Source organism: Corythoichthys intestinalis, chromosome 21, assembly GCF_030265065.1.
Source record: "Corythoichthys intestinalis isolate RoL2023-P3 chromosome 21, ASM3026506v1, whole genome shotgun sequence".
NCBI lineage: Eukaryota > Metazoa > Chordata > Actinopteri > Syngnathiformes > Syngnathidae > Corythoichthys > Corythoichthys intestinalis.
The window spans coordinates 39,125,351-39,138,140 of record NC_080415.1 but is presented as its reverse complement, the minus strand read 5'-3'; the positions used below and the strand labels follow the sequence as shown (position 1 = coordinate 39,138,140).

Genomic DNA, 12,790 nt, shown 5'->3' with positions numbered 1-12,790 from the left:
ATTGGTCAACCTCTACTTTTGTGTGTATTGATGTCCTTAATTTTTTAAATGATTAGATGACAAAAAAATGTAGGACGAGATACATTTAGAATTTTGGGGGCTTTTTTTTAATGGTCAAACCCTGTGAATGCTAGGGCGGAAATCATAAAACATCCTGTGTCATGTGATATATATATATTTTTTTTTTTTTTTACGTTTCGAACTTGGAACAATAAGAACGTGGCGCCGAAAAAGTCGAGGGAGGAAAAAATTGCCAATATTTTACTTGTGTGGCTTTGCCTTGCAAAGCATCCCCAAAACTAGCAGCTCTAATACAACTTCCTTTTCTAAGTCACTTTTAAGGATTTTTTTTTTCTTATGCAAATAAACATCAGGGAATCTGCCAAGGCCTCCAGAATTCAGATGTATTAATTATAGGGATCGCGACAAGCTGGGAAGTCTTTTTTAGAACTATCAAATCACTTTGAATTCGAGGAGGCAGGGGTTTTCAAAGAATGGTGTGAACATAGCGATGTGTTATTTTCTCACTCTATTTTACCCTCCCAATTACCAACTAAAACACCTTCAAACACACCACCTTTCAGTCAGAAGAATACCTCTTGTACTTGCATTCACTTACTAATGGCTGCAGGCATGCAGGTATGCAAAGTAGCATCATACTGTTTGGTAACACCATCACCGTAAAAATGTACTCATCACTGCATAACTACAGATAGAAATTAGTATTAATTATATTTTTTTAATACTATGGGGCAGTTTAAATGGCAACTCTGCAACACAAAGACGCAATGACTGAGTAGCGGAAAGGCCTCGAGTGCATATGGTGTCGGCGAAGACGAAAAATTCTGAATACTGCCTCCAAAGTGGAAGAATTCGATTGTGGGGGATTGAGGTGGGCTTGCGCCGCATGCATATCAAAGGCTCCCGCGGCATGAGACCGCACCAATAACGTCAGCACTCGTTAAAAATGCCATTGCTTCGAGTGGGCGGGTGTATTTTTTGATGAGCTTGGTGAGGTCAAAGTGCATTATTCGCTGTCACTTTGTAAATCTGCACTGCCCCCTAGGGCTTAGCATGAATACTACATCATTTTCATGCGGAATTGCGACATTATTCGGATGGAGACGGACCCATATAAATGCAATTTTTAAATTTTTCATATTCTCGGAGAGTCACCATGCAAACGGTCCCTAAATTACTGCACAGTAGGCCTGAACGATATTGTCGAGGGGGGGGACTATAACTTTTTTTACATATGTATATATATATATATATATATATATATATATATATTAGGGCTGTCAAACGATTAAAATTTTTAATCGAGTTAATTACAGATTAAAAATTAATCGCAATTCAAACCATCTATAAAATATGCCATGTTTTTCAGTAAATTATTGTTGGAATGGAAAGATAAGACACAAGACGGATATATACATACAACGTACATAAGATTTACTGCATTTGTTCATTATAACAATAAATCAACAAGATGGCATTAATATTATTAACATTCTGTTAAAGCGATCCATGGATAGAAAGACTTGTAGTTCTTCAGAGATAAATGTTAGTACAAGTTATAGAAATGTTATATTAAAACCCCCTCTTAATGTTTTCATTTTAATAAAATTTGTAAAATTTTCAATCAAAAAATAAACTAGAAGCTCGCCATTGTTGATGTCAATAATTACACAATGCTCATTGTGCTTAAACCCATAAATTCAGTCGCACCAAAGCGCCAGCAGAAGGAGACAAAAAACACAAGTAACAAGTGGATATGTCACTGTGCTGTCATTTTAATCTGTTTGAGCGGGGCATGTGCATTAATTGCGTCACATATTTTAACGTGATTAATTTAAAAAAATTAATTACCGCCTAATTTTGACAGCCCTAATATATATATATATATATATATATATATATATATATATATATATATATATATATATATATATATATAGTGAAATTAAACCTGGAAGAATTTTCACCAGCTAACTTCAATAGCTCTGTTTGGGATATGCCTGAACAATATTGGAAAAAAATTAACATTGCGATATAGTATATTGCCACAGCTTTTACTTTTTGCATTGCTTGTTCTGGTGCGCCAAACTTTTTCTAAAGCAACATTAGGTAACTTTTCAGTTTTGGTCGATTTTAGCGACGCACGTGTACAAAAGCAGTAGTTTTTGCCATAAGGAAGACTGTAGACAATAAGGACGTGGCCCCAAAATGCCCCTCAATCAATATCAAGTGCCTCAAGTGAGCCAAAACATTCCCACACAATTTCTACGAATTTGCATTTCCTAGTGTTATGATTGTTTTTTGACTAGACTTGATTATTACTTGACATCATCTGCTCTCTTGGTTGCTATTGGTTGTTATTTGGTGTAGCCAAGGGCGTAGGTTTGGTCTCAACATTGGTAGGGAAGAAATTGCATAACCTGCATGTACACTTTTTGCTGGGGATGGTTATAATGATAAAAAAAAAAATCTTTATTGACGTATACTAACTTTTATGTGTATTGGTTCAGCTTACACCGTTCAATTCAAATCTTTGTTTTCAAAAACTACCAGAGAAACGTTTTTTTAAAATTCCAGAAAAATGTCTGGATTTTATGAACAAATTTAAATTGCATTATTTGTCCAGAAGTTATATTAACATGCACAATAAATACAACCTTGTTAATCATCCCTTAACTATTCAGGAATTCAAAAGAATTAAGACAACTCAACTTTGTCTGAATTAAGAAATAAAATATAAATGAAAAAAGTTCTTTGTCAGGGAAAAATGAAAATAAATAAAAATGGAGCTGCCCTTTAGGTAAAACACTACAACAACAAAAATGAAAGGGGGTTAACCTTGGTTTACTACATTTCTCACAGGTAGTTTAACATTAATAGCAGAAAACACATACACTTCTTTTTAAGCAGCTTCCTACTTGAGTTTTGCAGGTCAAGTTCACACAGTTTATTGTTATACTAATTGTTATGCTAACGCTGATGCGGGTCGGACTTTAGCTAAATTAGTGGTGTGTTCCCCACTTCCACAACATTGACGTCTTTTTACATTTCTTCCTGTGGCTGCTACTGGCTGAAAAAAAAAATCTTCTAACATCCCTAATATCTAATGTGTGTATGCAGGTGTATCGGGTGGGTGTGTGTGTGTGTGGGGGGGGGGGGGGGTCAAGTCATCAGCTAATCAAATGTGCGTTTTGTAGGGGGAAAATTGACTGGCACATTCAGCAAGTGGAAACAGGTTCATGTAAGTCCGAACATAATGAAAATAATAATTGACTTAATAATGGTAGGCGCAATTCCATCCTTACAACTTATGGGAAGACAATCTAAATGACCTATATAACTGAAGTCATTATTCTGTATAACGCAAATAAGGTTGCTTAAAACTTGATGGGGACAATTTGAGCATCCTGAAAAGTTGGTAGTGTTTGTCCTTACCGTCCCTATGCAAACCTTCGCCCTTGGGTGTAGCATTGAAGTTTTCTGAGAAATGTTTGTCCTCCACTCCACAGGTGGGAAATCTCGGTCTTCTCTTCATGCTCCTGTTCTTCATCTTTGCCGCCTTGGGAGTGGAGCTGTTTGGCGACTTGAGTAAGGCCACTTTATGGATGTAGATATTAAAATATAGATTAAAATGCAGGGGCGGTCTCAATCTTTCGTCTCATGTAAACCTGTATCTCTTCGTCTGTCTAGTTAGCCATCTTTGTCCTCCTCCTGTTCTCTTCCAGTTTGTGATGAACTCCACCCGTGCGAAGGCCTGGGACGCTATGCCACCTTTAAAAACTTTGGGATGGCATTTTTGCTGCTCTTCAGAGTTTCAACTGGGGATAACTGGAATGGCATCATGAAGGTGAAATAAACAAATTTGTTAAAGAGGCGGCAGATTTAATGTGTTGGTAAATTGCCATGAGCAGAGGTGTCCCAAGTATCCATCTGTCTTGCATTCTGGCTTCTTGTATTGCTTTTCTGGCCAACGAGTGCATCCGCTACAGTTCTTTTCTCCTACCTCTTTTGCAGCGTTGCACCTATACAACACTTAAATGACGTAACGTGCCGATGCTTTGCCGTATATACTTTTCAAGATCTACTTTCCTACTCCTTCCAACTGCGCACACCACCGTGAATAAAAAGAGTGCTTGTCGCGCTTCCCAACATGATGATGGATGTCCAATCGCGTGGCGTCCAATCATCCTTCTGCTGTGAAATGATATCACTAGTAGGCATGTGCTGGGATTTTGAGATTTTGACGGTATGATAACCTTAAGCAAAAATACAGTGTTTTCGCGGTATCGCGGTAAAAATCCATTGAACAGGATTTTATTTTTCACAACACATTTGCAAATTGTGACACCAACATGAAAATGTTAAAAGATAAATAAATAGATAACAAAAAATGAACTAGAAACGGCAATTTCTGGAGAAATTACTCATGGGCTTTGATGTGTGGAGATACAGATCTTAGCCCCGCCCAGGTTGGTTTGGGGATATTTTGGTCAGGATATCAGGTCTCGTCCTGTTGATTTGGGGACGTTTGGGGGGCGTGTCCTGGTCATATCAGATCATTTGGGGACATTTGGGGGGCGTGTCCTAGTCATATCAGGTAATTTGGGGACATGTGGGGGGGCGTGTCCTGGTCAGATCAGATCATTTGGTGGGCGTGTCTTAGTCATATCAGGTCATTTAGGGACATTTGGGGGGCGTGTCCTGGTCATATCAGGTCATTTGGGGGGCGTGCCCTTGTCATATCAGGTCATTAGGGGACATTTGGGGGGATGTCCTGGTCATAACAGGTCATTTGGTGGGCGTGTCTTAGTCATATCAGGTCATTTAGGGACATTTGGGGGGGCGTGTCCTGGTCATATCAGGTCATTTGGGGACATTTGGGGGGCGTGTCCTGGTCATATCAGGTCATTTGGGGGGCGTGACCTGATCATATCAGGTCATTTGGGGACCTTTGGGGGGGATGTCCTGGTCATATCAGGTCATTTAGGGACATTTGGCGGGCGTGTCCTGGTCATATCAGGTCATTTGGAGACATTTGGCAGGCGTGTCCCAGTCATATCAGGTCATTTGGTGGGCGTGTCTGTCATATCAGGTTATTTGGTGGGTGTGTCTGTCATATCAGGTCATTTGGGGGGGTGTCCTGGTCATATCAGGCCATTTGGTGGGCGTGTCTTAGTGATATCAGGTCATTTAGGGACATTTGGGGGGCGTGTCCTGGTCATATCAGGTCATTTGGGGGGCGTGCCCTTGTCATATCAGGTCATTTGGGGGGGCGCGTCCTGGTCATATCAGGTCATTTGGAGACATTTGAGGGGCGTGTCGTGGTCATATCAGGTTATTTGGTGGTCGTGTCTTAGTCATATCAGGTCATTTGGGGACATTTGGGGGGCGTGTCCTGGTCATGACAGGTCATTTGGGGGGCTTGTCCTGGTCATATCAGGTCATTTTGGGGGCGTGTCCTGGTCATATCGGGTCATTTGGGGACATTTGGGGGTCGTGTCCTATTGATATCTGGTCATTTCCTGTTGATTTGGGGACATTTTTTTTTTTTTGCCATTGAACATGAATGGGAAATTTGGACGTCCATGGCCATCAATGGCATCGACTTGCATAAGTGCTATTTATTTTATACCGGGTGTGTTAGAGTAATACAAACAGTCGATCAATAAATACGAGAAAAAATACTATTCCCTTCACTGAAGTATTCCCATACTAGCGACTGTTTTTTGTTTTTGTTTTTGTTTTTTTTGTTTTTTTTTGAGGGGGGGGGCTCAGGTGTAGTGTCACCGACAGACACAGGACAGAGCAAACTGGAAAGGGAGGGATGAGTGTTGATGCTCCAAGCCACCGATTTTTTGCTGCATTTTTGGGACATAAAAAATAGCTAACACCGTTCTTCGGTATGACGGAAAATTTTTGTGGTTTTGAAACTGTGACCTTTTCATACCACGGTAAACCTAGAAACCGGTATTTGGCACATGCCTAATCACTCGTACACGTCAAATGCATTGGAGGTCTTGTGTCCGCTGGGGCTCAACTTTTCACACTGCGTACCTGCTAAAATTTTACTACTAGTGCTTGTTGAGAACCATAAAGTCTGGACGGCGAGCTGCAAATGGCCCACGGGCGGACTTTCCACATGCCAGATATTTACACTCCGACATTATTGCAATTGAACTTGAATCACTGAATTTTGAAAGTAAAGTGCCTGCGCCAGCATTATTATGTGAATTGGAATCATATTTTGAGACGATTAGACTATATACAGCATATTGGCAAAGCGCAGATGACGAGAAATTACTTTTTTAATCTGCCGTTTAGCCCCTGCCTGTCATTATAGCGCTCTAGCGTCCCCAGCTGGGAGATGACGTCAGCAGGGTCACGATTTCATCTGATTTAGACTTCAGGCCATTGAGGGGGAATTATTCATAACGAGGAAAATGCGACAAAGAGAGCAGCAAAATGCCATTGTTTCAATCTGTCTACTCCAATATTTTTACCGGATATTCTTTTCATCTTAATATTTTCCCGAATTGCTAAATAAATGGTATGGTCATGACAAATAACAGTCTTCTGCTAAATGGAATATGAAATATTAAAAATGCATTTATTCAGTATGACATGGCGAAATTACTCCATAATGGTCAAAACTGTCAACTTCTTGCACCTCCCGAACGATATTTTATGCCTCCGGAATTAGTCCGGCTTTTTTCATTTCCCTACCCTGGCTTCGGAGAGTGTAAACAAACCAGGAGTCGTGACAGCTAGCTGACATGCTAACCCAAACCGAGTGCTGTTTCAGTCATATTCTCGGCTTTCGAAGCGATAAATCACACAAAACTACCCAGGATCATTTCACACGGCAGCGGGGTTGTCAATTGTCTTTGCCGATCGGCAACCCCCCCCCCTCCCCAGCGGCGGCGGCAAGTTACAGCTCGTCGTTCCCCTGCTGCGGGCAGGAGAGCTCGTTTGTCGGGGAAGCAGCTGGAGAATGACCGCCGGACAAACCGGCTGACGTCGGAGTAGCGCGTAACTGCCCGAGCCCAACCCGAGGATAGTGGTCTATTGCCGGGCACATGAAGAGGGCAGAGGGGGCTGGAAGTCTGGACGATATGGAGAACCGCGCGAGCATAAGCCGAGTTATAGCGCTCTCCCGGCGGGCAAGTGAAGAGGACCGAGGGGGGTGGGCGACAAGCTGCTGGTCGTTGGCCGAGTGGCATTCTCGTGGACAAGGAGCATTGTCAGCCACAAAATGCAAGCCACCCCTATATTAAAACGTGTGCCAGGATCCCAGTATTTGAAATCACACAAAACACGATGTTTACTCACTTCCTCGTGAATCCAATGGTCCCACAGTTCTCTGACTTGTTTTGGCCAATCTCAGGGTGAACGCGAACCTTTTGAAACCCAATAAGGTTCACACGCCTCTCCCTGGTGCAGCAACAAAACCCTGCAGCACATTTGGATGGCGTGACGTGAAAAAAAAAAGAATAAATCTGCAAAATCGGATGAATCCGCAGTCCATCTGCATGCTATAAAGCAATGCTGTGTTTTAAGATGCTGACCCGGGTGACTTCGCATTTGTCTGAAAACCAAGACCGGAGTCTGAAGTCACTCATTTTCATGGCGCGGGTTTAAAAAAAATTGAAGTAAGAAATTAATCGCTTCCACACACAGGAGCATAAAATACCGCATGCAATATGAAATGAACATGCTTTTTGCTGTCATAGCCACTTTAGTCTTCAATCAACATGCTAGCTAATGCGCTTTGTCTTTGCTCGTTTCAGGACACTTTAAGAGACTGCGCCCATGAGACGACGACCTGCTACAACACCGTCGTCTCTCCCATCTACTTTGTTTCCTTCGTCTTGACCGCTCAGTTCGTCCTGGTTAACGTGGTCATCGCCGTCCTGATGAAGCACTTGGAAGAGAGCAACAAGGAAGCTAAGGAAGAGGCAGAACTAGAGGCAGAGTTAGAGCTGGAGCTCCACGGCGATCGGGGAGACCTGGCAACCAGGTCGCCCCAGCTCAACCCTCTCACACTGGGCACAGACAGGTCTAGTTCTGGGGGTTCCCCCTGGAGGTCCCCCAGGGACATGGGGCAGGAAAGCGGCATTGACTCGCCCACTGTTGATATACCGAGGGACCCAGTCAACATCAATGAGGAGCCTTCCTCATGCCTGGAGCCCGCTCTGGAGGTAAGAAATCCATTTTATAGTGTAGAGCACATTCAAAAGACGCTCTTTGTGCATACAGAGAGCAAATAAGTCTGTCATCAACGGTTGAGAATGACATACTGTAATTCCAAATGTCATTTTAAATGCAGGTCTTGTGCTCTTTTTACCTTTTAAACAACAAGGGAAACAGATCACACATTAAGACAGCCTTGTGTTCTTTTCTCAGTGGGCCAGCTAGGCAGTTCTGACAATGAAATATACTCAAAGGCTGTGCCTCCCCCTCCCCCCTGCTGGAGAGCAGATTTTAAGAGCAGTTACAATGACACCCACGACTCTGCTCATTAGTGGAGAGCGCAGTGTAACTCATTCATTCATTCTTTGGCTCGTGCCGTAAGGCCTTTAGCTTACGTAATGAAATAATTAAAGTCCATTCTACACGGTCTTGTAACTGAATTCAGTTCATGACTATTCCAAGATGGAACCATATTTGGTCATTTTCACCACTAAGGCTGGCAATAAAACAGACACAATCCATTCCAAGATTCGGGTTTACACGTTTGCACTGACTTCATTCAAACCTGCTATTATTTGTAACATAACATTCTTTAAGTCTAACTCTTCTCCATTTTAATCATATGAGTGTTCCGTACAGTACTGATCCCGGACCACCAGGCTGGGGACCGATACTGGTCCGTGGCGCATTTGCTCCCGGGCCGCAGAGAAATAATAAATTGTTAACGACAGTAGGACTGCAGCTATCGATTATTTTAGTAGTCGATTAATCGGTGAACTAGTTAGTTCGAATAGTCAAGTAATTGGATAAGGAACATGAAAACTTAAAATACCTGAGCTCAGCCTCAAACAGTATAAAAAGTAAATATATGAGGATCTATGCACAACAAATGAACAATTAGCTAACTTGCATAGCAAAATTCCGCTAGCTTAAATGCTATGAAATGCTTACTTTTTTTTTTACAATGCTCTTAGCAAATGGTTCAGACACATATATCCACAAAAACAGCTAAATATCCCTGTAAATTAAATTACGAATGCATTAAAAAGACATTAGCTCAAACAAAAGCTAATGTTGGTCTTAACAGGGAGCAGTTGGATTCCACCAATGTGAATAGAGGCAGACAAGAGGGCAGTGTATCCACCCAAATCAATCAAACGAAATGGAAACACTTTCAAAATAATCCATTACAATGCCACTTTAATTAAACGGATGCTCGAAGCAGCAAAATTTAATTCAAATCTTTTTTTCTAATCGATTACTCGAGTTTATCGATTAATCGTTGCAGCACTAAACGACAGCAATGTGGTCTGTGCCTCTTGACGCATCAATACTGATCCGATCAGAGATTTGTGTACGTCGCCCTTTAGTGATTGGCCGCCATTACTACGGTGTTTGCAGCAAAATAATGAAAAAAAAAAACATAATATTAATAAATCCTAATATTTAAGTTTTCTAATGACATACAGTGCTGGCCAAAAGTATTGGCACCCCTGCAATTCTGTCAGATAATGCTCAATTTCTCCCAGAAAATGATTACATTTACAAATGCTTTGGTAGTAATATCTTCATTTATTTTGCTTGCAATGAAAGAGAATGAAAAAACAAATTCAATCTTTATCATTTTACACAAAACTCCCAAAATCGGCCGGACAAAAGTATTGGTGCCCTCAGCCTAATACTTGGTAGTACAACCTTTAGACAGTATCCATCAATGAGTTCCTTATAATGCTCTGCTGGAATTTTAGACCATTCTTCTTTGGCCAACTGTTCCAGGTCTTTGAGATTTTGAAGGGTGCCATTTTCAGATCTCTCCACAGGTGTTCAGGTCTGGACTCATTGCTGTCAACTTTAAAAGTCCCCAGTGCTTTCTCTCAAACCATTTTCTCGTGCTTTTTGAAGTGTGTTTTGACCTCTGAGGGAGACCCAGCTTTCTCACACTGTGCCCTACTTTATGCAGCAAATTTTTTTGGTAGTCTTCAGACTTCATAATGCCATGCACACGATCAAGCATTCCAGTGCCAGAGGAAGCAAAGCAACCCCAAAACATCAGGGAACCTCCTCCTCGTTTGTGGGGACAGTGTTCTGTTCTTTGAAGGCTTTGTTTTTCTTTTCTTGTAAACTCTATGTTGATGCCTTTTCCCAAAAAGCTCTACTTTTGTCTCATCTGACGAGAGAACATTCTTCCAAAGCGTTTTTGGCTTTCTCATGTAAGTTTTGGCAAACTCCAGCATGGCTTTTTTATGCCTCTGGGTCAGAAGTGGGGTCATCCTGGGTATAATCCCTTTTCATTCAGACGCCGACGGATAGTACGGGTTGACACTGTTGTACCCTCGGACTGTAGGACAGTTTGAACTTGTTTGGATGTTAGTCGAGGTTCTTATCCACCATCTTTTGTTGAGATCTCTCGTCAATTTTTCTTTTCCATCTACATATAGGGAGGTTAGCCACAGTGCCATGGGCTTTACACTTATTAATGACACTGCACACGGTAGACCCAGGAACAATCAGGTCTTTGGAGATGGACTTTTTGCCTTGAGGTTGCCCATGCTTCCTCACAATTTTGCTTCTCAAGTCCTCCGACAGTTCTTTGGTCTTCTTCCTTTTCTCCATGCTCAATGTGGTTCACACAAGCACACAGGACAGAGGTCAAGTTAACTTTAATCCATTTTAACTGGCGGCTAGTGTGTTATTGTGTGTGTTTTAGTTATTGCCACCACCTGTTAGGTAAGGTAAGTAACAGGTGCTGATAATGACACAAATTAGAGAAGCATCACATGATTTTTCAAAGGGTACCAATACTTTTGTCTGGCTTATTTTTGGAGTTTTATGTAAAATGATAATGATTTTAAAAAAAAAAAAAAAAAATTCCATTCTCTTTTTTGTTTTTTCATTGCAAGCAAAATCAATGAAGATATTTCTACTAAAGCATTTGTAATTGCAACCATTTCTGGGAGAAATTAAGCATTATCTGACAGAATTGCAGGGGTGCCAATACTTTTGGCCAGCACTGTGTGTGTGTATGTATATATATATATATATATATATATATATATATATATATATGTGTGTGTGTGTGTGTAATATCAAGTAAGTATCAGTAAGTGTATAAAAATAGTTTGAAACGTGAATGAAATGTTCATAGCATAAATAACAATAACATACATAAAATAATGTATAAATAATATAAATAATACGTACTGTGCATTCATTTTCTCATTTTCTCACTCATATGATGTGTGTTTAAGTGTACATATATATGTACTTTGAATTGAAGTCTACCTAAAGTTTTTTAGAACTTTTATTCTTGGCGCAAGATACTTATAACAAAATTTTTGGTAACACTTTATAATAACTTTCCGTTTTACTAGTTAATAGATCATTAGTAAACTGTTATTGTTGATTTGTGAAGTATTTGTTAACAGTTTGTTAAGCATTTACAGGGTGTTCCAATATGGTTGACCCCATTCTAAATGCCCATGCTAGTTGATGGATCTTAATAAAACTATATACACTTTATGTTGAAGGTCATAAATTTTATTGGTTAAAAATAGAAAGAAAAGTACAAATATTTGTTGGTTCTATGGAAGATTTTCATAAATTTGCAACATGAGCGCTGCCTGCAAAATGCCTTATCAAAATGCCTTTTGAAGTGAACAGCATTTCTTAACCTGAAAAGAAAGAAATGCCAAACTTTACACACAAAAACGAAACGTTTCTACACAAACTGTGTTTCTGGTTAAGAACACCCTGTAAATGCTTAACAAACTGTTAGCAAATACTTCACAAATCAACAATAAATCATTTATCAACAGTTTACTAATGATCTATTAACTAGTAAAATGGATAGTTATTATAAAGTACTGGTGCACGATAATTATTGGTCCGATAATAGGAATTATGACGTCATCCCGATAAATCCAATAACATTTATAATAGGACCGATAATATGTACTGTTCTGGCTTTACGGTTTCTAGTATGGGAAATCAGTTGACCATTTGCGGGCCATTACTCCCACCTGCTGGTCAAAATAATTCACTGCATCTATTTTTTTGTTACCGTAGTTTGGTTCAATCACTTACACATTGCGGTGTCTAGCGGTAGCATTGACAGTCGTTCATGCTTTCTGTTACGTTTCCACCTCGGAAATATATGTAAGTATTTTATGTTTACTATAACATATGGATGTGCAATATATGTTTACTTCTGTGGTGAAGGGTCATATGTACAGAACTTCATAAGTTGTGCTATAGGAGCCAGCCAATGCTTTTGTAGCTCAAGCTAGTGTGCTATGCTATACATATAATAGTTTTGTGTATAAGTTTATTGTGCAGTTTGTTGTATATTGAGTATTAAATATGTGTATTTTTTTGTTTTACTTTCACAATATTAAGACGAGTGTCTTCCTATAAAAGCAAGGAAAGACCAAGCCTTGTGGTTTATGGAACTGTATTCATTCTTAACTGGCTGTCGGGCAGTGCGGAAGTGAACCGCACTGTTTTGTTCATGTCATTATGAAAAATCTAATAAGATCAAAGGCAAATCTATGTTGAATCCACCACTATTTTTTTTTTAAAC

General features: G+C 40.1%; 1 protein-coding gene across 16 annotated transcripts in view; it reads left to right on the top strand.

The window, feature by feature from the left end:
• Positions 1-12,790, top strand: part of cacna1g (calcium channel, voltage-dependent, T type, alpha 1G subunit) — a 340,555-nt gene that overhangs the window by 304,896 nt on the left and 22,869 nt on the right. For all 16 annotated transcript variants that reach the window (XM_057825943.1, XM_057825945.1, XM_057825957.1 and 13 more), the window contains 3 exons: positions 3,531-3,609; positions 3,747-3,868; positions 7,809-8,219. In XM_057825943.1, coding sequence (XP_057681926.1) covers positions 3,531-3,609; positions 3,747-3,868; positions 7,809-8,219 — 612 coding nt within the window. The remainder of the gene's footprint in view (positions 1-3,530; positions 3,610-3,746; positions 3,869-7,808; positions 8,220-12,790) is intronic.